Source organism: Ranitomeya variabilis, chromosome 1 (assembly GCF_051348905.1).
Source record: "Ranitomeya variabilis isolate aRanVar5 chromosome 1, aRanVar5.hap1, whole genome shotgun sequence".
Classification (NCBI taxonomy): domain Eukaryota; kingdom Metazoa; phylum Chordata; class Amphibia; order Anura; family Dendrobatidae; genus Ranitomeya; species Ranitomeya variabilis.
The window spans coordinates 603,724,066-603,751,425 of NC_135232.1; the positions used below are offsets into that span (position 1 = coordinate 603,724,066).

The following is a 27,360-nucleotide window of genomic DNA, read 5'->3' on the forward strand; positions in this document are numbered from 1 at the left end:
GCTCTCAGAAGGCCCCGAGGCCATGCCTCTCTATCCAGAAGGATAGATCAACCTCTCGACCCTCTACCATTAGTGATCTCTCCCCCCTCTTTAGAGCCTCCAGGAGATGCCGTTGCAACATGCCGTCCCCAGAGCCCAGAGACGAGTAGGACGCCCTATTTCCCCCAGAGGTGACAGCGGCAAAGCTCCTGACAGGCGCTGCCACCACCGGGGGAGGGGGCAACCGGACCAGTGACCACATCCACACCAACAGCATCACCATTACCCACCTCCATAACCCCCTCACCCTCTACCAAACCAGCAACCACACCACTAGACAAAGAGTTTTCCGCATCCATACCCACCACATTCACTCCTGCTAGACCAGTGACAATACGGGGTGACACTTTGGCCTCCGCATCATCAGGCACAAGGGGCTGAGTCTCCTCCACAAAACTGGAGGTGATCTCACCCCTGGTTTTATGTGTGCCCTCCGCATCATCAGTTGATATTTTCCGCTGCTTCATGGTTGCTACCAGGCGCCATTGATCTTTAGCTGCTGTGAGGCACCGCTGATCTTAGCATCAGGATCTTGTTGACCAGCGGCACCAACACAAAATAGGACTTTGGGAGGACCGGAACTCCTAGCCCCGATAACCCCCTCACGCTGCCGCCGCTCCTCAGCTAAGTGATCAGCGGCAACAGTATTCAGGGGCACCGAGGCTACCGAAGCTGCCCCCGACACCGGGCCGCTCCCCCCTCCCACTGAGGAGCGGACCACAGTATCGTGGCCTGACCGTTCATCTGCCACCGGGCCGCCCTCACTGTCCAGCCTCTCGGCTGATGCACCTGCTGCTACGTCCCTGCTACTACAAGCAGAGACGGAGCTCTGCGCCTCATTGCTTTGCTTTGTAATCTCCCCGTGCCTTTGCACCGGATCCACAGCAGAACCCGGGCTGGGCTGGGCAACGGGGCTTATACAGCAAGCTGACCCTGCAGCCGACTCAGGGGGTACAGGGAGGGGGGCATATACATAGCTTACCGCTTCCTGCAGCTTTGGCTTGGTGGTTTTCTTTGCCTTTTTCTTCTGGCCCCCAGGTGCCTCCTCTGGTAAATCATCACCAAGATGGAAGTTCTGAAGGCACACTGGGGACTCCAGGAGCTTGATCTCTGCCATTAGCGCCCCTCCCTGGCCGATGTTGTCACTGTCCTCCCCAGAGCCAGCAGAACTGCGACGAGATGTCATTGTCGCCTGTCCTGCAGGGACCTCGCTGCATGTGGCCTGTGAGTGACTAAGCAGGCTGCCAGGTGGGGCTTTCTGCTGGTCATCCTCCTCCTCATCATCATCATCCACCTGGCTCTCAGGCTGCAGCCCCATCTGCATTTGCTCTCTGTTATCAGCCATTTCTCTGAATCGGTCTTCATTTATAAGCTTTTCTTTAAATGGTCCACTTTTTTCTCTGATGTAAGCTTTTCTGACTTCAAGCTCATTGATCTCAACTTTCAGTCTCCTTACCTCCACCTGGAGCTGATTCTTCCTCGGTTTGGAGGAACCTGCAGCTTTTTTGCTTGTGCAGCGCAGATCCTCCCGAAGCCTCCTCAGTGCCTTACTAGCCTCTTCATACTCATGGAGGTGGCTCATGACCCGGGAGGCATAGGTGGACACAGACTCCCGGGGTCTCTGCAGTGCCCAACCCTCCTCAGTGAGGTTGGCCTCACCTCCGTGAGCACTCAGCTTTCCTCCGGAAGGACCGCCATCTTGCACACTAGCAGGCTTCTCCTCCATGGAAGCCTTGCGGCTTCTCTGGGTCTCTGCAGACCTGGGGGGAGTAGGAGCCACATTGCTGCGACTCCTGGTGGAGCGTCTCACCCCCGAATCCTCTGATGTGCAGGCTGGTTGCTGGTTCCTTCTGCCCCCCGCCAGCCTGGTCCGGGAAGCAGAAGCCTGGGACTTGGCTCCATCACTCATCCCAGGAAACCCACTCCCTCCCTGGGTAAGAGAGAGAGCAGGTCCCCGGGTGGAGAGGTGGTGGTTCTCATGAGTTCAGGAGCACACAGCAGGTTCAGTGGAGACCACACCCACAATCACCGCAATGAGTAGCAGCTGAGCTGCACTCACTACTCTGAAGGTGCAGTCATTGTGTACATACATTACTGATCCTGTACTGATCCTGAGTTACATCCTGTATTATACTCCAGAGCTGCACTCACTATTCTGCTGGTGCAGTCAATGGGTACATACATTACATTACTTATCCTGTACTGGTTCTGAGTTACAGCCTATATAATACCCCAGACAAAGCTGTATGGGGGGGAGTGTGGGAGTAGGGGCATCTGTTCCAGGCGCAGACAGCAATGGGGACCACTTAATAAGGTAGTCCGAGGTGTTTCTCCCTGACTGGGAGACGGCTGTACAGTGTGCCGGCTCCCAGTAAACAATTGAACTTGCATCTTTGAGACAGGAGTACAACTGAAGTTCTGATCAGGTCATATGATCACACTGATGACGTTACTGGCCGGCACACAGAGGCGTGTGAAGAACATCGGTAGTAAGTGCTCTAGTGGAGCTGAAGACACCGAATATTCAGTGTAAGGGAAGGAGAGATTTACTCTGTGTGTGTGGGAGACATTTACTCTGTGTTTGTGGAAATTTACTGTGTGGGGGATATTTACTCTGTGTGGGGGGACAGGTGGGAGAGATTTAGTGTAACGAAGTGGGGAAGATTTGAGGACACAAGTTTGTAAGCTAGCTAGGGACAGGTTCAGACACAATTTGGGGAGCGGGAGAAATTTGAGGACAGCATGAGGAGCAAAAGGGGGTGATGGTGGGCATGAAGGAGGAAACAGTATAAGGGGATGGGTGCAAACAGTATGGTGAGTAGGGGGAGATGAGTGCAGATACAGTATGGTGAGTAGGGGGGTGGGTGCTGACAGTGAGGAGCGAGGGTGGGAATGTATGGGGGATGAGTACAGACAAAGTATGCTGAGTGAGGGGATTGGTGCAGACACAGAATGGGGAGGGTGGGTGCAAACTCAGTATGGGGATTAAGGGGGCAATGTCTGCAGACACTGTATGGGGATCGAGTGAGCATTGGGTGCAGACACAGTAAGGTGAGTGGGGGGATGCGTGTGGACACAGTATGAGTAGCATGATTGAAAATGTATGCATACACAGACTGTGGAGACCTGGTGTCGTAACCAGTGCCTTCCCCCCTCCCATCAATCCCGTAATGAAACACACATAGTCCTAGGTGGGTTGAACAGGTCGGTCACAGTTTATTAATTAAATAAGCTGAAAAGGGCAATTACATGTCGTAACGGCCGCTCGCGCCGAGCTCCTGTCCGTGATCGACAGGGTAATTGGACCAACGAGCGACTACGACCTTTGCCCTCCTCCGCTTCTTCCGCTGTGACTTAATAAAGGTTACCAGCATTAGTTATATCACGTACAAATATAATTTTTTTTTTTTTTTTTTTTTTTAAAGTAAAATATTACAATAGCATTTACACATTTACATCATCCCGCAGGTTAGTATCATCTTTAGCCTTTAAAAAGGGAGGGTGGGTGGGACAATGCTTCCAGGTGTCCGCCGGGAGGAAAAGAGAAAGTTCCCGGCCGGACACCTGGATTTAACCCCTGTAGGAGTGGCCGTAGGACCCCTCCCCTCCAGTGCCCACTGGCCGGCCAGGGGTCTTCCAATTAGTGCATCACTAAAGGGGAGTGATGCCAGGGGGGAACAGGCACCGACAACCTTTCGGTGCTGCTCTATCTAGGTGCTCCCCAGTCAGAGACGCGCACCTTATACAGTACCGCGTCTGCCAGACTGTGGAGACCTGGTGTCGTAACCAGTGCCTTCCCCCCTCCCATCAATCCCGTAATGAAACACACATAGTCCTAGGTGGGTTGAACAGGTCGGTCACAGTTTATTAATTAAATAAGCTGAAAAGGGCAATTACATGTCGTAACGGCCGCTCGCGCCGAGCTCCTGTCCGTGATCGACAGGGTAATTGGACCAACGAGCGACTACGACCTTTGCCCTCCTCCGCTTCTTCCGCCACGGAGGATCCCGTGTATTACCTACGCGGGACTCCGACCCCACCCATCACTTTTAGGGCCTGTTCAACCCCATCCTGTAAACCAGACAGAAAAATATCGAGGCCGATGTCCGTTAGGTGAACTCCGTCCGGTCGCAATTGTGGCGTGTTTTTCTTTTGTAGGTATTGGTGATGAATCACGATACCGCCTCTTCCTCTCACATATTTTCCGATTCGAGCGTTGAATTTCACCCTTGTCCGCTCTATGGCTCTCTTATCTCTTGCACCACGCCATTCGGCCCGTGGTGTTATCTCCGACCACACCATTATCATGTTCCTGAACAGCCAGCTGAACCGTTCCATATCCGTTGTCACCCATTTGTACAACTCGGCCACCTTTTGTTTGCCCAGGTCATTGCCACCTGCGTGTAACACCAATATCACCGGGCGTTCCGCCATCCTTGCTATGCCCACCATCTCCTTGAACACCTGGTTCCACCGGAGGCCTCTGATACCCCTCCAGTTAACTTTTATTCCCGGGATGTAGAGATTTGTTCCTCCTGGCCGCAGTTTGGCCCTCTTTTCGGCCCAGTGTACGTAGGAATCTCCTACCACCCAAACATCAACCCCTGTAAGAGACAATACATGTTAATTAAGCAAGTCGGGCCTGATGTATCTGGCGAAGCATGCGGACTTCCAACGACCCATTCTCTGCACCTCAGCCTCTGACACTCCTGCCCTAGCTGCCTCTGTGGCCGCCCCTATCCGGAACGAATGTGTTCCGTACTCCTTTGGATTTGCGCCGGTTTCTTTCAAGCATCGCTTGAACATTGCCTGGAATTGGTACTTGGTCAGAGGGGACCCGTCTGTATGAGTGAAGAAAAATCTACCCTCGTGTCTTATTACGGCGTATCTTTTAACCATTTTTAGTGGGCAAGCTGGGCCCTCTGTAGCGTTAACCAGGACCCATGTGCCCCTACCGGTGGGATCGCATTTGGATTTTCTAACCCTGATGCGCAGGGCGCCGCTGCATATAACTATATCCTCATTAATTAAACCTCCTTCCGATGCGCTTTTTGACCGCGGTAGCAATTCGCTAATACGCAGTGCTCCGAAAAAGACGGTCGCAAACGCTGCCGATATGAGGGCCGCCTCATATTGCGATGAGCAGACTGACGGGGATATCGCAATTAGGTCCTGCAATAGACTCAGAGAAATGGGGCGGCGACATTCTTGACTTGGCTGAAGCCTTTTCCAACCTTTTATGGCTTGTTTTATGCAGAAGGATTTAGTTACGTCAACCCATCCCAATAATTGAAAGAAAAATGCAAGCCCCGATAATTTCCGTTGTGCCGATGTGCCCGACGACCCGCTTTCCCTCATCCGTAAAAGGAAATCAGTTGTCACTGCGCTTCGCGCTCCGTCGCTTTCGTCGACCGGCCTACCCTGAATTAGGGAGCACCACTCCTCCCAAGCCTTACCATACACCTGCCAGGTAGCTGGCGAAACGGAGGCCCGGATTAAGGGCATCAATGATTGGCCACTGTGTCCCACAGGAACAGTGGACACAGAATACCACGGGGTTGCGAGTTGGGCTGCTGGATTCTGAAAGCCTGCCAATTAGAAAATAACAGTGGGTTAATGATATTATCATCTACTTCCGCCACCACAGTGGCTCTACACCAAATATTGTTTTCAAGGCAAATCAGCGCTAGTCGGCGCAAAAGAGCGAGTATGGGCAGGGATGAAGAAGACATGTGATTTAAACTCTTTGCCGTTTTCGTATTTTTTGTTTGGAAACGAATGTTTGTGTTTCTCAACTGATCGGCCCATATGTCTATCGCAGCAACAACCGCAAATAATTCCCATAGGGACGGGTCTTGACCCCATTTTGTTGTCGTCCATCTCTCTGGCCAACCTGATTTGCACCATTGGTTTTTAAAAATTGCTGCAAAACCCTCTTTTTTATTCCACCCTACTGTCAGCCCTAAATCCTTGCTTGCGATCTCTCTCGCCATAACGCACGTGTGACCGTTGTATGATTGCAGGAACGTTTTCCACACTAGCAGATCTGCTTTTAGCGAACGGGTGAGTCTAATTCTATGGCCGGGCTGAGAAGCGCCTTTTGTTGCCAAAGATAGTCTGCGCGAGAATGCTCTGCCGACCGGCATTACGCGACAAGCGAATGTCAGAAGGCCCAGTAATGCCTGCATTTGCTGGAGGGTTACCTTGTTCACTTCTAGAAAGCCTTTCAACATTTGTAGGGTTTTTAATATTTTATCCTCTGGTAAACGGAAAACCATTAACGTGGTATCTATTTCGATGCCCAAGAAAGGCAATACATTACATGGTTCCTCCGTTTTTTCGGGCGACAGTGGCACGCCGAATTTGAGTGCGATAGCTTTGAATGTTTCTAGCAGCTCGGAGCAAAGTTTAGAGTTTCTAGGGCCGACAAACAGGAAATCATCGAGGTAGTGAATTAGGGATTTACTGCCCGTTTCGTACCGAACTACCCAATCTAGGAAGGTGCTGAATAGCTCAAAATAGTGACATGAGATGGAACATCCCATCGGAAGGCACATGTCGAAGTAATAGAGCTGATCCACTTTGCAGCCCAGAAGGTGGAAACATTCGGGGTGCACGGGTAGTAAACGGAATGCCGATTCGATGTCAGATTTGGCTAGCAGGGCGCCGGGTCCGGCAGCCCAGACTAATTCCACCGCCTTATCGAAAGACGCGTATGAGACAGAGGCTTCTTCTGGGGAAATTGCGTCATTAACTGATTCGCCCTTTGGGTGAGATAAATGATGAATTAAGCGGTATTTACCGGGTTCTTTTTTTGGTATAATGCCTAGCGGTGATATTTTCATGTTTTTGAAGGGGAGCGACTGGAAGGGGCCTGCTATTCTACCCAATTCTACCTCCTTTTCAAGTTTTTGTCTAAGTATTTCGGGGAATTCGCGAGCCGATTTTAGGTTATCGGATAGGGTTGGCGTTCTTGTTAGCCTAAAGGGAATAAAAAACCCGTCGGAGAATCCTGCTTGCAGCTGCTGAGCCGCTTTCTTATTGGGGTAGAGCTTTAGCCAGGGGGCCATCGCGGTTACGCTCACTGGGGTTCTGCCTTGTAGGTGCTTTGTAAGGCTGACGAGTGCACCTTGACGCTGGGTATCCCCCCCCGCAAGCGGAGCAATCATGTCTGAATTTGCATAATGCGTGGAAGCGGCAGTTTCCCTCATTGAACAACCAGCAGGCCCCGGGTTTTCGCACGACCACTGAGTTTTGACCTGCGACTGCGGAGTAATTAGTGGTCGCGGCCGAAAAGGGGGGCTGCTTTTGGGACAGCATCAACCGCAACCATACGTCTGTTGCTTTAACTCCCCAGCCTAGCTCGGGCTGTAGGGCCAGACGCCTGCGGAACTCCTCATCATACCGCCGCCAGGCTGAACCGCCGTGCGACTTGTATGAACTATATATCATGTCCTGATATATAAACAATTCGGAGCAGCGTTCCGGATGTTTCTGGCCCATAATACAGCCCATTACTGCGAAGGCCTGGAGCCAATTATTCATGGTTAATGCAATTCTCGATCTCCCCCTATCGAAACCCCTCTCGTTAGGTTTATCCACCGTTTGTTGGTCCGCTGATAACAGCGACCATATATCAATATAATCGTTGCTCCAGATTTTCTGTCTCGTTTCCTGGTCTATATGGGCGCCTAGCGGGCTGATCCCGCAGAAGAAGGCGTCTTTGTGTAAATTAGCTGATTGTGGTGTTGCATTGTTCACCACCTTTCCGCTCGAGTGTGATAGTTGTAAGATTAACTCCTTTACCGCTGAGGTTAGCTCCATTTCCTTTAAGTTAACACCGTAGCGTAACCCTTCCTCGCTACCCTTGTAACACTCACCGCTGTGTGACTCTGGACGAGTGTACTCCGATCCTGGAGGAACCCCTGCAGATGTAGACGGGGTGATGTCGCAGGACGGGGAAACTCTGGCTCCCGCTACAGCGTGGGACCGGCCGATGTGCTGGCCGATGCCCTGCGTATCGTGCGTTGGAGCCCGATTACAACCACATAGTGGCGGATTAATGGCTCTGTCTTCGGCGCCTGCACGGTTGTTGTTGTTGTGGCTGGAAGCCGTGGGGGATTGTTCTCCCCGGCTGAAAGCCCTAGAGGGTGCGCGTGATTTTGAAGTCTTGTCCCGTGCCCGATGACTCCTATCCGGGCTCTGCGATACATCGGACCCCTCGGATGTTGCTGATGGCAGCCATTCTGAGGCCCGCGATCTGCGGCGGCTCCTATGGGAGCTGCGTCTACGTTGGTAACGGGAGGGGCGTTTAGAGGGGTAGCCCGAATGGCGACGGGAGTTATTGGAGGAAGATTGGGAGGACGTGCGGCGTCTACGCCTTCGTTCGCCCTTACTATGCGGTGTCATGGGAGGGATTCTTTCGGTAGCCGGAAGGGGATCATTGGCCGTAGACGGTCCTGTAGTGCTACTTAGGAGGGGGGGCGTTAGGAGGCCACCGTATTCGACTCCATTATTGGTATTTAACAGGGCGGCAGCGATTGGATAATTTTTATTGGGCATGTGGGCGCTGTGGGGTGGTATGAGTGTGTCCGTGATTGGTGCCGTTAACAAAAATTCACAGTAATTGTTATTGTGCAGCTGTTGAGCGCCTTGATCGGTCCTTGCGGACCGAACAATGCGCTCCTCAGCTGCCCTGTACCCTGTACTGCCCGACCCCTGATACCCCCGTGCAGGCACCAGTGCTGCGTCTGCCGGGGGTATGCTGGAGGTCGGACCTGGTGGTGGATCTGCGCACTGATCGGTCAGAATCGACCGATCAGAGCATTCTGGGGGCTGCATGGCATTGATGCCAGCCTCCCGATTACCCCCTGCGGGCGGTGTATGTGTGCCCGCAGGGAAGGTAATGGGGGGCCGGCCGGCGCCGCCATTGCTGGTTATTTGCAGTGACCGGAAGTCGGGGGGCGGGGACCGGAAGTGCCCGGCCGGAGCCTTTGCAGAGTCCCGTGCCGACACTGGGGGCGCCGGAAGCCGCCGGCTGCAGCGAGGCGGCGAGGACGCCCCCTCCCCTACCTGGAGACGCTCCGGGGCGCGGGGTAGGCGGGCAGATCGCCTTCCCCCCGGCGCCGCCGCCAATGTCTCCGGAGCGGCCGGGGAAAGGGGGGATGCCGCGCTACGCCTGGCGCTGCCGGGCTTGGCCACCCCAGCCTGGGACGGAGCCTCCGGCGCCGGACACACACCGCCTCCTTCAGCCCCAGCAGGGGCCTGCACGGACGCCGCCCGCGATGGGACGCAGCCCTCCCTCTGACGGGTGCGACGCCCGGCCCTGCACCGCCTCCTTCGCGAGGTCCCCAGGCCCTCTGCAGCCGCGAGCCCTGGTGCCTGCAGCGGCGCCAAGAGGGGCCTCCGCCTACGGCTCTGTGCCGCTCCACCCTCCGGCCCCCCGGGTGCTGGCGTTACAGCAGGCAGCGAAGGTGAGCTAGACCCGAGGGGACCAGGGGGCGAAGGGGAGAGGGAGGCCGAACCTAGGGGACCCGGGGGCGACGCGGTGAGGGAGGACGGACCGGGGGGACCCGTGGGCGGAGGGGTGAGTGAGCACAGCTCGGGGGGACCCGGGAGTGACGGGATGAGGAAGGACAGGCCGGGGTCGGGAGAAGGCCCAGGGAGGTGAGCCCTGACGTCGGTAATAATGGCCTGAAGCCAGTGCTCACCTCTCTGTTCCACTCCTTTCAGCAGGGCCTCGACCAGGGGGTCCGACATAGCTATGCAGGGGACAATGCTTCCAGGTGTCCGCCGGGAGGAAAAGAGAAAGTTCCCGGCCGGACACCTGGATTTAACCCCTGTAGGAGTGGCCGTAGGACCCCTCCCCTCCAGTGCCCACTGGCCGGCCAGGGGTCTTCCAATTAGTGCATCACTAAAGGGGAGTGATGCCAGGGGGGAACAGGCACCGACAACCTTTCGGTGCTGCTCTATCTAGGTGCTCCCCAGTCAGAGACGCGCACCTTATACAGTACCGCGTCTGCCAGTACGGGGAGCAAGGGTGATGGGATGTGTGCAGACACAGTATGCGGAGTCGTGAGGGATATGTGAGGAGGCAGTATGGAGAGTGAGGTAGTAAATATATCAGGAGGCAGTATTGCTATTGGGGATGTGAAGAAGAGACAGTATGAGTGAGGGGAAAAACATGTGAGGAGACTATTGAGGGAAATAGTGTGAGGATACAGTATGGGGGAAAAAATGGAAAAAATGTGCGAGTGGGTACAGAATAGAGATTGAATAGTGTGTGTGTGTGTGTGTGGGGGGGGGGTTAGCATAGGGTGACAGTGTAAGGGCACAGTCAGGAGGGGACAGAAAGCCAAGGAGGTGGAGTGTGATGAGGGGGCTCAATATAGGGCCCTATAGCGGGGACACAGGGACACAGTGTGAGAGGACAGTGTGAATAGGGGGCCCAGTGTGGAAAGGAGGGGGCAGTGTAGAGGGCATCTACCATAAGAGGAACAGTGTGGGGCTCATATTTTGTGCAGGGAATATAGTGAGGGATATTTATTTATTCATGAGTTCAGCGTAGGGCAGATATTTTTATTCATTAGCAGTATAATGACACTGCTATCTTTAAGGGCATCATATCGGGATGTGCTGCAGAAGACTAGAGAACAAGGAACTCTGCAGAAATGAGCTGTGGATGCGAAAAATAATCATTAATAATAATAATAAATAATTATTATTATTATAACTTATTTTTCTATGCCCAACATATTCCACAGCACTTTACAATTTAGAAGGAGACTTGTACAGACAATAAAAATGTTACAGAATAAATGTTGCTCTGATATCAAAAGGAGTGAGGGCCCTGCTGCCCGCAAGCTCCAATCTACATCATTGAGTCTGGACAAGATGAAGAAAAGAAAGAATGGCACCAGAGACAACGTCATCTATCAGGTACTTGGATGTAAATGTTTTTTTTGTGATACTGACCAATTCTCATGTTTTTATTTGTTAGGAGCAGTAAATAATAATAATTTTATTTATATAGTGCCAACATATTCAGCAGCGCTTTACATTATAGGTTGTCCAAGTTTGTGATGAGTCTGCAGTCATTCTATGACTTCTGCATTCTCACAGTGCTCACTGCATGCTGTCAGGATTTGCATACATACAGTCACGTGCTGATTAGACATGCGTGGCCTCACTCAATGAAAATGAATGGAGCAAGACTGGACCCGTCTAGTCAGAATGTGGCCAGAGATATACAAATCGTATACTTTTGCTCACATGATCGGCCACTCTTGCCCCCGGCAAGGGAAAATCCTAACAGTGTGCAGCGCATGCACTGTGAAAATTCAGAAGCTGCTGCCATAGTCACTGCAGACTTTCATCTCAAACCTGGACAAGCCCTTTAATTATAAAATAAAGCCCTGTATAGAATCCTAACAGAGTGTAATATCCTGTCAGGGTTCAGCTCTGCAGGATCCAGTCACATGGCGGAATCACTCATGTGATTTTCAATCTTGTGATCACGTGACAACGAGCTTCTCTTCTGCTTCTCTCAGTTTTTCACTGAACATTGAGAGCATTAGGGCGAGCAGCTCGTTGGCACATGACTAAGTGTGCAAATCACATATGTGCTTAGGGAGGGGGAATTCTTGCCCCAGGTGACAGAAAACCTAGATACACCTCTAAATTCAAAACTGCCTTAATTGTTATGCAGACTTTAAAGCTGGACTCTCCAAGCTCATGCTATGGATGTCGTTCTGGTCTATCTTAAAATAAAAGCAAAAACAAAGTATTGAGAACTCTTTGTTCTTTATTCATTTTGCTGAAAAATCTTAGTCCTTCAAGTTTCTCAACACAATTTGTTCAGAGAATCATAGTCGCCTCCATAATCTGGTGACATAAGGGAGGAAGGAAAACTCTGATATAAATAAATTGCAGCATATGTGGGAAATGGGAATATAAATCAAGGACTTTTTGTTGAGGACTGGAGCTTTTTTTTGTTGATTAGATGTTGGAAAACTGGAGCTGGTGGCTTAGGATCAAAGTCATTTGCTGTGATTCATAACTAAAGGTAATATTCAAAACTATAAATTATTAACGAGGACATCATTTTGTTTGGCTCCTGAGCTGGTTGTTGCAGACAAATGCGCTGGCGTTTCCTTAGGTATTGGATGATCAAAACATTTGGCTGACAATAAGAGCTTGTCATTGGGGACCAAAGTGGTTTATTGAGGATTAGAAGTATTAGCTGAGGACTATTTCTTGACGATAGGAACTGTTGGATAAGGACTGGAGCTTTTTTCTGTCTAAGAATGGATCTGTGTGGAAGAGGACCAAAGACATTTGTAGAAGGTAGGAGTTGGTCATTGATGATTGGAGATGTTTTTCAGGACTTACGCAAAATGTAACATCCTCAATAACAAGTTAGAAAAGAGATGTGTTTGTTGAACATGGAACAGTAATGAATTATGATCGAGATATTTGGTTGAGGACTTAAGCTTGTTGTTAATGACTGAAGCTGTTTGATGTGAAATGTGGACGTTAGTTTACAACGTTCTTGAGGATAGGGACCTTGTGGATGAAGACCAATTTTTGTTTTAGACCAGAGTTGATGGTTAAGGACTGGAGGTGGTGATTGAGTACTAATGATTTTGACTAGCACTCATGGTTCAGAATTAGTTTGCAACTGAAGATGTGAGATGGCGGATAAGGATGAGAACATTTTGTTGAAGACTGAGGGTACGTTCACACAGGACTTTTTTGCTGCTTTTTTTTTGCTGCTTTTTTTTATGCTAATTTTCAGCTGCTTATAGGTGCGTTTTTTGTGCGTTTTTATGGTGCGTTTTTGGTGCGTTTTTTTCATGCTTTTTTTGTGGTATATGGTGAATCAAACATGTTTGATGACTACACCAAAGACACTCAGTTAGTACTCAAGCACGCTCACATAACACGTTATCAGAGCACGTTCACATCACTAGTATTTACCTACTACCTGGTCATTTAATTTGTTAGAAAAGGACACCTCACAATGGCTCTTCACACCTGACAATGGCTCACAATGGCTCTTCACACCTCACTACCAGGAACTCCCTCACAATAGATCACAATCAGGACACCTCACAATGGCTCTTCACACCTCACAATGGCTCACAATGGCTCTTCACACCTCCCTAACCACACCCCTAAGCTCTTGGCTGTGAGATCCCTTCCTGCTGGCCATGATTTTCTGCACAAAAAAAGCAGCAAATAATGCTACATGCGTTTTTTCAGCGTTTTTGCAGCGTTTTTTTCATCACCCATTCAAGTCAATGGGTGAAAAAACGCTGCAAAAACGCAGCAAAAACGCTGAAAGAAGTGACATGCCCTATGTCCAAAAAAAGCAGCAAAGCAGAAAAAACTGATCAAACAAAAAACCAACGTGTGTGCATGAGATTTCTGAAATCTCATAGGCTTTACTGGTTCTGTAAAAAGCAGCTGAAAATTAGCATAAAAAAAAGCAGCAAAAAAAAGCAGCAAAAAAGTCCTGTGTGAACGTACCCTGAAGCTGTTTTTTCAGATTGATAACTTTAAGACTGGAGCTGGTGTTTAACGACCAAAGTTTTTCAGTTGGGCTAGTGGTCAGTTGAGGACTGTAGTTTCCTGTTATGGATCTGAGCTGCTAGTTTGGACTATGGCTTTTTTATATTTTTTTATAACTAAGGATTACTGATTGAAGACTGTAGCATTTGGTTGGAAACAGGGTTTCTGGTGAGAATTTTAGTAACTGAGGACTGGAGCTGGTGGCTCAAGACTAGAGTTTGAGTGTGAAGAATTCAGCTTTCCGTTAATGATCAAAACAGCTGATTGAAGATGACAATTTTCTATTGGCGACCTGAACTGATAGATGAGAATCATAATGTTTGAGAACTAGAGCTTTTCATTGTAGACTGGTGATTGAGAACTGGAACTATTGGTTAAATACAGGGTTTTCCAGGGGAGGATAGTAAGTCATTGAGGACTTGTGCTGGTGGATGAAGACTTGAGCTTTCAGTTGAAGACCAAAGTTAATGATCTAGGACTGGAGTTTTCTATTGAGGACGTGAGAGTATAGATGAGGATCATGAACTTTTGGTTGGGCACTATTGATTAAAAACAGGAACTTTTGGTCAACTGCAGTGTTTTTTTAAATTTTTGCTCAGAGTTGTTATTGAGGACAGAAGCTGGTGGATGAAAACTTGAGCTTTCAGTTTAAGACTACAGATGATAATTATAATTAAGTGGAGTTTTCTGTTGAGTATCTAACATGGTTGGTGAGTAACAAAACATTTGGTTGATAAAGTTTTTCATGGAGTGGTTGAGGTCTAAGTTGGGGTTTGAGGACTGGAGTATGTGGATGAGGTCTTCTTGAGCTTTCAGTTGAAAACTGGAGTTTATTTTGAAAATGTGAGCCTGTGTGGTTGACGACTGGATCATTTTTATTGAAGACCATGGGGTTGATGAGAAAACTCAGAGCTTGTTTTGAGAATAATTCTTAGATCTGTTTGGATCACAAGTTCTTCTAATCTCTCGAGTTACTATCCTACAGATGGTCGCATATTCTTCATACTAACGAGTTCTCTCTGTGCCTAATTTTTGCAGCGCTGCATTAGCTGGACAGCATTTTTGGAAAAGTTACGGCACAACTTTGCCAGGAGATAAATGAGCCCTTGAGCAGAGTGCGGTGGCTCCTGCCTTAAATCACCGCATACAGTTACTAACTAATGCTCCAAATAAGTTGTTTACTGTTTAGGGCACGAAATTCCAATTTGATGCATTTTTTTTAATATCAAATAAAATTAATTATCAGCTGTTGCCGGGCAGATGGCGGTGTCCCAGACAGAGCTCTTTTGTCATTTCAGCCTCTAATTAAAATGATTTCTCTACTCTATCTCTCTCACCTAAAGACTTGGATTGGGTGGAGTCCCATGTACTGAGCCAGACGCTCTTTGAAGTGAGAACACATAGAGGAACAGAGGAGGACCTGGAAATACATGAGGCAGATAGAAGACATATAAGGGGGCAGTCTCCACGCTTAATGCAATGGAGCATTAACCCTTCCATGCCCCCTTCGTTAGTGCTTTGTCCTCAGATGCTCCCAGTCGGGCTTTTGGCCAGATTTGTTTGTTCTTTCTGATTTAGCATTTTCTCCTGATTACTGGTAAGCGGCGATGACACGTGGTAATGAGAATATTTATTGATTGTTTAAAGTGCTTTTATTCTTTCAGAAACTTCATTTATCTATTCTCCTGTGTGACAGAAATGGAGAAAGTTCTTGTAGTCAAGTAGTTTACCGTGACTCGTGGTATGGAAAATTTCCATAGGTGGCAGAATACCCTTTAGAGTGATGAATGGTTCAAGTATGTTGTAGAGGTGAAAATGGTGGAAGAGTCCTCAATGTGGTCGGTTAATCAAGCACTTCAGCACCACTCCTTTTTGATCGTGAGCTTTAGAGGCTTCACCCAAGCCGCGCTTGGCTGCTCCTTGGTCTTGGCTGTTTAAACTGCCCCTCTCTATATGTGAGGCAGTTTTTTCACTAGTAGATCTTCCTCCATTTGTCTGCGGTCACCTTTATTAAAGACCTGCCTAACTGTCCCACAGTCTCCTAGTCTACAGCTCTGCACCCCAGGTGGAGACACGTGCAATTGTCCCACTCCTTATTTATCCTTCCCAACTCTCAAAATTAGCCAAAATCTCTTCAGCCCCCATCAGTATAGAGTCCTAAAAATGTGCTTTTATTATATTTCAGCAGTGAAGTTTAATACCCAATAGACCCCAATATCTACTTAAAGGGAACTTGTCACCCCCCAGGGCGTTTTTTAGTAAAAGAGCCACCTTCAGCAGCACTAAGGCTGCATTCTGTGAAGGTAGCTCTTATGTTTCTGATCCCTAGTAACACTGAAATATTGACTTTGATAAATTGCGCCCCATACCTGTGTTGAGTCCCAGAGGTATGGTGCCTCCCCCTGTTTCAGCCGCCTAATTTCCATTTTTTTCATAAATAGACGCAAGTCATATCGAAGAAATTTTACCACTAACAGTCTCAGAATCAGTGGGATCCGTTGAACCGTTCCAGAGCTATAATCTCATAAAGTGACAGTGGTCAGAATTGTAAAAATCGGCTCTGTCACTAAGGGGTTAATGTTGATGATTATGGCTTACAGCCAATGAAAACACAAAAGCAATTATCTCAGTAAATTAGAATAATTAACAAAAAACACCTGCAAAGGCTTCCTAAGCATTTAAAAAGGTCTTTTAATCTGTTTCAGTAGGCTCCACAATCACGGGGAAGACTGCTGACTTGACAGATGTCCAGAAGGCAGTCATTGACACACTCCACAAGGTTGGTAAGCCACAAAAGGTCATTGCTAAAGAAGCTGGCTGTTCACAGAGTACTGTATCCAAGCATATTAATGGAACGTTGAGTGGAAGGAAAAAGTGTGGTAGAAAAAGGTGCTGCACAAGCAACTGGGATAACGGCAGCCTTGAAAGGATTGTTAAGAAAAGGCCATTCAATAATTTGAGGGAGATTCACAAGGAGTGGATTGCTGCTGGAGTCATTGCTTCAAGAGCCACCACACACAGACATATCCAGGACATGGGCTACAAGTGTCGCATTCCTTGTGTCAAGCCACTCACGACCAATAGACAACGCCAGAAGCATCTTACCTGTGCCTAGGAGAAAAATGACTGGAATGTTGCTCAGTGGTCCAAGGTGTTGTTTTCAGATGAAAGTAAATTTTGCATTTCATTTGGAAATCAAGGTCCCAGAGTCTGGAGGAAGAGTGGAGAGGCACACAATCCAAGCTGCTTGAGGTCTAGTGATGGTTTCGGGAGCCATGTCATCTGCTGGTGCAGGTCCACTGTGTTTTATCAAGACCAAAGTCAGTACAACTGTCTACCAGGAAATTTTAGAGCACTTCATGCTTCCCTCTGACGACAAGCTTTTTGGAGATGGAAATTCCATTCTCCAGCAGGACTTGGCACCTGTCCACACTGCCAAAAGTACCAATACCTGGTTTACAAACAACAGTATCACTGTGCTTGATTGGCCGGCAAACTTCTATCTATGGGGTATTGTCAAGAGGAAGATGAGAGACACCAGACCCAACAATGCAGACGAGCTGAAGGCTGATAGCAAAGCAACCTGGGCTTCCATAACACCTCAGCAGTGTCGCAGGCTGATCACCTCCAACCCATGCCGCATTGATGCAGTAATTTATGCAAAAGGAGCCCCAACTAAGGCCCCTTTCACACATCAGTTTTTAGCTGTCAGGCAGAATCCGGCAAAATTTAAAAAAAACGGATCCAGCGCTAATACTAGTCTATGAGAAAAAAATGGATCCGGCGGCAACTTTTGCCGGATCCTTTTTTTTCAAAATTCGCCAGATTGTGCCTGACGGCAAAAACCTGATGTGTGAAAGGGGCCTAAGCAATGGGTGCTTTTGCTGAACATACATTTCAGTAGGCCAACATTTCAGATTTTAAAATCATTTTTCAAGCTGGTGTTGTAATCTAATTTATTGAGATAATGACTTTTGGGTTTTCCTTGGCTGTAAGCCAATACTAACAGAAATAAACACTTAAAATAGATCACTTTGTTTGTAATGACTCTATATAATATGAGTTTCGCTTTTTGTATTGAAGAACTGAAATAAATAAACTTTTTTGATGATATTCTAATTTTGTGAGAATCACCTATATGTAGCACCCAAATAAAACCACCATACACTGCCAAATAATAGTGCCACCCAATTAATGTAGATTAGTCTTCAAATATCAGGGCTATATAGTACATAAATAATACTGCCATACATTGCCAAATAATAACACACTTATAAAAGTGCTAAAAAGTAATCACAGAACATCGCTGAAAAAAGGAGCTATACTATATACTACCTAAATACTGCCATACGCTGACAAACAATAATCCCAATATATTGATACTATACAATATAATAGTGCTGTAGAGCAAACACATACCATTAACCAAATATTATAGATATACTGTATAGTACTCAAATAACACCGCCATACACCAGCAAACAATACCACACAGTGCCTATGTAATAGTGCCCTAGAGAGTGACATGGGGCAGGATGTAGACATGGTTCAGAATCATGGGGCAGGATGGAAACACATGGTGCAGGATGGAAACACATGGTGCAAAATGGAGACAAGGGGCAGGATGGAAATGCATGGTGAAGGATGGTTACATGGGGCAGGATGGAGACATGGGGCAGAATGGAAACACATGGGGCAGGATGGAAACACGTGGGGTAGGATGGAAACATGGGGCAGGATGGAAACACATGGGGCAGGATGGAAACACATGGGGCAGGATGGAGACAGATGGGGCAGGATAAAGAAAGATGGGGCAGGAACATGGGGCAGGATGGAGACAGATAGTGGGGCGGTCCTGTTACTGTGCAGAGCAACACTATGTCACCTTTTTTTCTTCATCTGGTGTAGTGAAGAAGTTGGAAAAAAATTAAGTAATTTGCTCTGCAAGCTGTGCTCTAGATAACTGTTATTTGCTGCAGAGATGAGTCCTGGCTGGAAGAAGTGATGGAGGTCTGTGCTGGATGAAGTTGAAAAGCGAAGATGAAGACCTTCACCTAGAGACGTCATTGGTGAGTCAATGTGTTACCTGTACACTGACACTATACACTCTATACTATATACAGAGGTCCTGTGTACAATGTCACCAAAGATCACTGTATTACCTGTACACTGACACTGTATACAGAGGTCCTGTGCATAATGTCATTGATCACTGTATAACCTGTACAATATATACAGCGCTCATGTGTATAATATCACTGTTGATCACTGTATTACCTGTACACTGATACTGTATACAGAGCTCCTGTGTATAATGTCACCAGTGATCACTGTATTACCTGTACAATGACACTATATACAGAGCTCCAGTGTATAATGTCATTGGTGATCACTGTATATTACCTGTACACACACTATATACAGAGCTCCAGTGTATAATGTCACTGGTGATCACTGTATTACCTGCACACTGACACTATATACAGAGCTCCTGTGTATAATGCCACTGATGATCACTGTATTACCTGTACACTGACACTATAGACAGAGCTCCAGTGTATAATGTCACTGGTGATCACTGTATATTACCTGTACACTGACACTATATACAGAGCTCCAGTGTATAATGTCACTGGTGATGACTGTATATTACCTGTACACTGACACTATATACAGAGCTCCTGTGTATAATGTCACTGGTAATCACTGTATTACCTGTACACTGCCACTATATCCAGAGCTCCAGTGTATAATGTCACTGGTGATGACTGTATATTACCTGTACACTGACACTATATACAGAGCTCCTGTGTATAATGTCACTGTTGATCACTGTATTACCTGTACACAGACACTGCATACTAAGTACAGATCTCCTGTGTATAATGGCACTTATGGTGGTGATATTAGTATTTTTTTTTATTAATGATCAGCATTGTAGTATTCGGGCACTATGTGATGGTAATATGTGGTCCCGCCATGGTGTGGCTGTATTTGTTCCTTGTATGTGGTATTATAGGTCACTATGTGGTGGTAATATGTGATTCGGTCTTGGTGTGGTGGTATTTGACCCTTGTATGTAATATTTTTGGTCATTTTAAAGATTGAAAAATAAATACAAATATACCTTAAATTGTATTGGATATGTTAACAAATATTTAATAGGTTAAATAGGTTTAATATAGTAGAGTAGGGCCCGGCCAAAAGAGTCTACCTTGTCGTGGTGGCAGATTAAAAAATCTTTTGGCCAAAACAAAAGCTGCTGGCTATGTATGTGATCTGGTGATGTGAACTGTTAATGTATAATTGGTGAGAAGTGGAGTTTTTCCAAGAGAGAGTGGTGGGTCTGTGGACAGTTCGAGGGATGGGGCTGGGCCAGTATGGGGCCCTGAAATTCTTACTGGCAGCCCTGTATATAGTACCCAGATAATCTATCTATATAATTGTCTAAGGGGTACTTCCGACTGTTTGTCTGTAAAGAAAAAACAGAAGGCTGACAGCACTCACTTAACTGGGGCGCCCGTCCAAGTCCAGGGAACCTTCCAGGACCATCCAAGAGTCAAATAATAAAATGACAGCGCTCCATCCAGGTGTATAGTTCACAGGAAAAAGTTTATTGTGCCATATAGTAGCAACGTTTCGACCATATAGGTCTTTATCAAGCATATCACAGGGTGCACAGGTCCAGCATTAAATAGTGTATGTGCCACACAGGGCACCAATCACCATCCAGCCGCCCCCCACCCGTCAATAAATACAATGCAATACAAAAAACACACATCTAACATGTACATCATAAAAACCTCCAACCGCCAATGCATCCACAATAAATCATTAAAAGACACAAGTATGTAAATTAAAATCAATATTTAGACCTCTAGGTTGTAAAGACCCCAATGTATAAATCCACCGTAGTTCCTTTTTCTTGAGAATTTGTAGCCTATTACCACCCCTCCTTAATACTGGGACACTATCAATGACCCTAAACCTCAATTGGTTTACTGAATGTCTATTTTCAGCAAAATGTTTAGGGACCGGTAGCTCCGTAAGCCCCGTTCTCACTGTGCTCTTGTGTTTGCTAATGCGGGCCCTCACTTCCATGGTTGTCTCACCTACATAGGTGAGCCCGCACGGGCACACAATCATGTACACCACATAACTTGAGGCACAAGTGTATCTTTCTTTCAAAAATATTTTTTCTCCAGTATGAGGATGGTAGAAAAACTCCCCTTTTAACATGTTGTTGCAGCACGCACAACCCAAACACGGGAAATTCCCGTGTCTGGCTGCGCTCAGAGTGCTCTGAACCAGGGTCTTCGAGGCTCCAATATCAGATTTCACTAATCTGTCTCTAAAATTACGTCCCCTTATAAATGACATCATGGGGTACATCCCAAAATTTGGAACAGACGGTAGACCACGCTGTAATAGGGTCCAATGTTTTCTGAGTATATTACCAATCCGATTACTCGCTGAATTGTAAGTGGACACAAAAGGGATCCGGTCACATGTCGATCTAACCCGAGTGTTTTTACGGATACTCTCACGAGAGCAACCCACAGCCCTATCCTTGTGCCTAGCCACTTCCCTCACAGGGTATCCCCTCGCGATAAATTTTGCGCACATCTCATCAAGTCGTAAATCTACCCGCTCCTCATCCAAAACTATTCTCCTCACCCTTAGTAACTGACTCCAGGGGAGGGAACTCACCATTCTCCTCGGGTGATTACTGTCAAAAGATAATAGACCATTTCTATCAGTTTCCTTAACAAAAATGTCAGTACATAGTTTATCACCGTCCTTATAAACTAAAGTGTCAAGGAACTGTACCTGTGTCGTAGAATACGTTAGAGTAAATTTTAACTCTGGATATATTTGGTTCAAGACCCCATGAAAGTCATCCAACCCCTTAGAGTCCCCTTCCCATACCAGAAAAATATCGTCTATATACCGCCACCAGGCTCTGACATGGCGCCACAGGCTGGAACTGTACACGAACTTGTCCTCGAGTACCGCCATGTAGATGTTAGCATAAGTGGGGGCCACATTGGACCCCATGGCGGTACCCCTCAACTGCAAGAAAAAATCATCCCCAAACAGAAAGTAATTCCATCTGAGAATGAATTCCAGCAATGTGAGGACAAGCCGTGCACACTGCGGGGCCACGTCAGAGCCCAATATCATGTGCTCAACCGCCTCAAGTCCTTTGTCGTGCTCAATGGACGTGTATAATGACACCACGTCAAACGAGGCTAGAATGGTTGTCTCAGAAATAGTCAAATAATCAATTTTGTTCAAAAAATCACTCGTATCTCTGATATAAGACCGTGCTGAAACAGCATACGGTCTCAATACCCGGTCCAAAAAAATTGCGACTCTATTAAAAAGGGAACCCCTCCCTGACACGATAGGTCTTCCCGGGGGGTTGTATAAATCCTTGTGTATTTTTGGCAGTACATATATGACAGGAATTACCGGAGCCTCAACAATCAAATACTCAGACAGCTTATGGTCAATGAGTCCCATGGCTAGGGAGTCACTGACCACAAGCTGCAACTCCATCTGGAAATGAAGAGTCGGATTACATGACAATTTCTCATATACTGCCCCATCATTCAATTGGCGCAGGATCTCAGCCCTATACTTAGTGCTGTCCATTATTACAACCGCCCCACCCTTGTCGGCTGGTTTTATTGTGATTAGAGCATTTTCAGCCAAAGCATTAAGAGTTTTCCTCTCAGCAGATGTCATATTCTGGGCTGAAGCAGATTTAAAGTTTTTTTTCAGCTTCTCCATATCCCTTTGTACAAGTTCAATATATGATTCTATAAAATGATTCCTGTTAGGTGGTTGAAAGTTGCTCCTACAATATAAACCCACCTCCTTTAGGGTAAAACCCTCCCCCGTTGTTTCTGTAACGGTTCTAGGGATATCCGTTTTTTCAGAGAAATAAGATGATAGTCTCAATCTCCTAAAAAATGTCTGCAAATCACACTCCATGCTAAACCAATCAGGGCTATTTGAGGGACAGAATGACAATCCTTTAGACAAAACCTTAATCTCAATGTCAGACAACACAATAGATGAAATATTCACCACCAACTCCTTGCTGTCTTCTAATTGTCCTTCGTGTTCCTCGTCCTCATTGCGGTGTTCCGACAAGTCCGTTGTTCCCGAGATATCCCTCCTTTTCCTGTGCTTACGGCCCCCTCTCCGACCACGTCTCCGGGTGTGGTTTTGTCCACTTTCTCTTTGTCCAAAAAATGATGATGGGCCTTCTTGGACCCCCCTACATAGGAGTCATCGGTAGATTCCGAGTCCGCAGTAGTGAAACCAAAATTCTATTGCTTTCTCCCTTGTGGTCTTCTTCGTCTCTTGGAAACATTAGATCTCTTATTCCTATTAATGGAATATTGATTAGAGCCCATCTGCCAAGAGAAAACACGGCCCACCTTATAATCCTCTGCATCCCGGAACCATTTTGTCCTCTTGGTGGCCTCGATGTCATTCCTGAACTTCATCAGATTTTCTTCCATCTTGGTTTTCAAGGGGCCCCAGTCCTGTGCTGACAGCTGGGCTTTCACCTGATCCTCCAAATCCGTAATGGTCCTCCTTACAACAGCCATTTCTTCCTTCAAAAATTCGATGTTTAATAGCATAATATCAAATGCATATTTATTAGAAATGGATTCAAATCTCATGCAAAATTGTACATTGTCTGGTAACAGGGTAGGTCTAAGGTGAGACCGCAAACCGCGAGGGATCCTCCGGGCCTTATAATATTCTGTCAGAGTTAAAACATGTAACTCAAAAGAAATCAATCTTCTCCTTTCATTTTCCAACCTTCGCCTGAGCATCTCAGTGGTTGGTTTATTCAAAAATGTACTGTCCATACTTGTGCCGGCTAAAATCCGGGCAGCATCATCATCGGTATAAGAAAAGGTTATGGCATTCTCCAGATCACCCACCTCTGGAATCCTCACTGCTTCCGTCATTACGGTGTAGGTGCACGTCAGACCAGGTTCAAAACAATCCAAAAAGAAAAAACAGAAGGCTGACAGCACTCACTTAACTGGGGCGCCCGTCCAAGTCCAGGGAACCTTCCAGGACCATCCAAGAGTCAAATAATAAAATGACAGCGCTCCATCCAGGTGTATAGTTCACAGGAAAAAGTTTATTGTGCCATATAGTAGCAACGTTTCGACCATATAGGTCTTTATCAAGCATATCACAGGGTGCACAGGTCCAGCATTAAATAGTGTATGTGCCACACAGGGCACCAATCACCATCCAGCCGCCCCCCACCCGTCAATAAATACAATGCAATACAAAAAACACACATCTAACATGTACATCATAAAAACCTCCAACCGCCAATGCATCCACAATAAATCCCCAACAGAATATCTTTATAATTCAATAATTCGCATAATAGAATTTGTCTGTCTGTGACGGAAATCCCGCGTCGCTGATTGGTCGGCCGCGAATTCGCCCTTCCCTACTCCCCTCCAGTCAGTGCCCCCTCCCAACTCCCCAGTCAGTGCCCCCATAGCGGTTTAGCAGTACATTAAACGGACTACGTTACACCGCGGCATAACGCGGTGTAACACAGTCTGTTAACGCTGCTATTAACCCTGTATGACCAACTTTTTACTATTGATGCTGCCTATGCAGCATCAATAGTAAAAAAATCATTATAGTCTCACCTTCCGGCGCCTTTCCCGCTCCTCGCGACGCTCCGGTCCCAAGACTGCATTGCGGCAATGACCGTAGATGAAGTAGAGGTCTCGCGAGACCGCTACATCATCATGTGTTATTGTCGCAATGCATTCTTGGGACCGGAGCATCGCGAGGAGCATCGCGAAACACCTGGGCTGGATCCGGGGGCTGCCGGGAGGTGAGTATATAACTATTTTTTATTTTAATTCTTTTTTTTTTTAACAGGGATATGGTGCCCACATTGCTATATACTACGTGGGCTGTGTTATATACTGCATGGGCTGTGCTATATACTGTGTGGCCTGTGTTATATACTACGTGGGCTGAGCTATATACTACGTGGGCTGTGTTATATACTACGTGGCTGTGCTATATACTATGTGACTTATATACTACGTCGCTGTGCTATATACTACATGGCTGTGCTATATACTACGTGGCTATGCAATATACTACGTGGCTGTGCAATATACTACGTGGCTGTGTTATATACTACGTGGCTGTGTTATATACTACGTGGGCTGTGTTACATACTGCGTGGGCTGTGCTATAAACTACTATACACATTCTAGAATACCCGATGCCTTAGAATCGGGCCACCATCTAGTACCATCATAAAGCCGTAAAATAACTCCATAGGGGCACAGTGTTCTGATCTAGTGATTGGCTTCCAGGGGAGCAGTATATGGCAGGCCACACTCAGTGGACATATTCTGGGAGGTGCCCCTTTTGCCCCTGCTATACATCTGCCTTATGCCTTCATGTAAACAGTTTGAGCGATCACATTTGGATCTGTCAGCAATATTCGTGGAAACTCTTATTTATGCAGCCAGTGCCAGGGTTTAATCCACCAAACCATTAAAATATTTATTCTGAAACCTTGTGTAATAAGCCATCATTCATACACAGGATGGTGATAAATTATTAATCCTTACATCAGTCGCTCCAATAACAGCTTAATCCGTCTTCATCTGTCATGATGCTGGATAGTAGTTTTGTGTGCACAGTGAGGAAGCACTGTCATATTACCCTCCCCCAGTATAAGAGAAAAAATCCAGCTGGGGAGTGGGGCAAAGCACTGGTGCCCACCATGTGCCTTACGCAGACGATGCTACCAATGGCTACCGTATATAGTACTCGCATAATACCAACGTACACTATATTATATAGTGCCTATGTAATACCGCCATCTAATAAACACATACTATCACCTAAGTAACAAAGTTATATAATATCCACTACGCTGTACTATACATTACCTATGTAAAACCGCCATCTAATAAACACATATCATCTAAATAACAGTTTTATAATACCCCCTTCACTCTACTATATCGTCATATACCATAGTAAACACACAGCAATATATAAATAAGAACTATATCAGTGTTCCCCAAGTTTGGTCCTCAAGAGCCACCAACGGGTCATGTTTTCAGGATTTCCTTAGTAATGCCCAGGTGAAAACTCCATAATCTTGACAGGCAACAATTCCATCACCTGGGCCATACTAAGGAAATCCTGAAAACATGACCTGTTGGTGGCTCTTGAGGACTGGAGTTGGGGAACACTGAACTATATAATACCCCCATATTGTGGGGATCTCATGTAATACTGCCATACAATGAACATAAAATAAAAGTTATTTAATACACCCTACACTTTACAGTGCCTATTTAATACTGCCATACATTGTAACACATGACATCACTCAAATAACAGAGCTAGTGTATATAGTATCCAAATAATCTATCCTACACTGCACAATACAATACCTATATAATACAACCACAGTGTGAACACACATCACTTAAATAACACCTATATATTGCCAAAATAATAATGTTCTATGCTTATGTCACGGAGTCCCTAAAATACTGCCATATAGTGAACACATTATATAATACTCAGATATTACTACAATGTTCTGTACTCTACAGTACCCATGTAGTACCGCCATACTGTGCAATGATCAAATAAGATTACCTAACAGAGATACTGTATATACTAGCCAAATAATACTATCATACACTGGACAACTGAGTGCCGAGGAAAACCACAATACAATAAACATACAATACATGTAACAGTGACAAAAATAATACCACCCTTCACTATACAATATAGTGCCCATGTAATAATACCGCAATACAACTTTCTCAGACTCCTGTCTGTGCTGGTTAGGGGAAAGCTGGGTAGTTGATATACAATAGCAATAAGACTAGAGTGCCAGGGCCCAGTCTGCTAGGTTTCAATTTGTAGTGTCTCCCGTACAGGTACGCACTGAGGAGCTGCTCTGCTCTCTGCTGTCTAACCCCCTTATGCTGCAGTCCTTTGTGTCGGTGGCATTTAAGCGGTTGGAAATTTGGAATTTTATGGCTTTTTCATCTCATTTAAAATGGAATAAAAAGAGATCAGAAAGTCGTACAGAGACTAAACTGGTATCAATAAAATCTACAGGTCATTCTCCAAAAAACAAGCCCCCACCTAAAAATAAAAAAGTTACGACACCTGGGAAGACAGAAGCAAAAGACGAAAGTGAAGAGAGGACGACTAATAGCTGGAGCCGGGTGCCATCTTTCCCAGATGCCCGAATGAGTCTAACGGGACGTCTTTAATGTTATGGGGTGTAGGTGGCGCTGTAGTGGCCGCCATATTAGATGTCGTTCCGCTATCCAAGGTCGATTCCTTGAAGTGTCGGCAGTGCCAGAACAGACGGATCGGGGGCTTCTCATTAGACATCACAGACTGGAGGATGGTGCTGTGGCGCTCTCGGGATGGCTCTCCACGTGAGCGTCTGATGGCAGCTGCTATCATCTCCTGCCTACAAATTAGAATGTGGAAATGGTTGTGGACCCGGGAGGTCACCGCCACCGGCACACTGCGGCCCATCAAAGCGTCTCATGTCTGCGGGAAGAACTTCAAGGGTCTCATCACCCACCGCACTGCTCAGCTGGCTGCTTAAAGGGACACTCGACTGTGTCTTCTTACTTCTTAAAGGGATGTTCAAATAGAAGATACATGACTTCTTAA

The 27,360-nt window shown here is 46.6% G+C and overlaps 1 protein-coding gene across 2 annotated transcripts; it reads right to left on the bottom strand.

Annotated features, from left to right (window-relative positions):
• Positions 1-3,718: 3,718 nt before the first annotated feature.
• LOC143808854 (uncharacterized) lies at positions 3,719-8,810 on the bottom strand. Of its 2 annotated transcripts, none has more exons than XR_013222022.1 (2): positions 5,496-5,791; positions 3,719-4,643 (listed from the first exon to the last, which is right to left on the bottom strand). XR_013222022.1 is itself a non-coding variant. In XM_077292017.1 (2 exons), the coding sequence occupies exons 1-2, from the start codon at positions 8,599-8,601 to the stop codon at positions 4,054-4,056; spliced, it is 1,272 nt and encodes a 423-aa protein (XP_077148132.1). In that variant the 5' UTR covers positions 8,602-8,810; the 3' UTR covers positions 3,719-4,053. The 2 variants fall into 2 exon arrangements, 1 of the variants encoding a protein (XP_077148132.1); XM_077292017.1 differs by lacking the exon at positions 5,496-5,791 and adding an exon at positions 7,920-8,810.
• Positions 8,811-27,360: the final 18,550 nt, after the last annotated feature.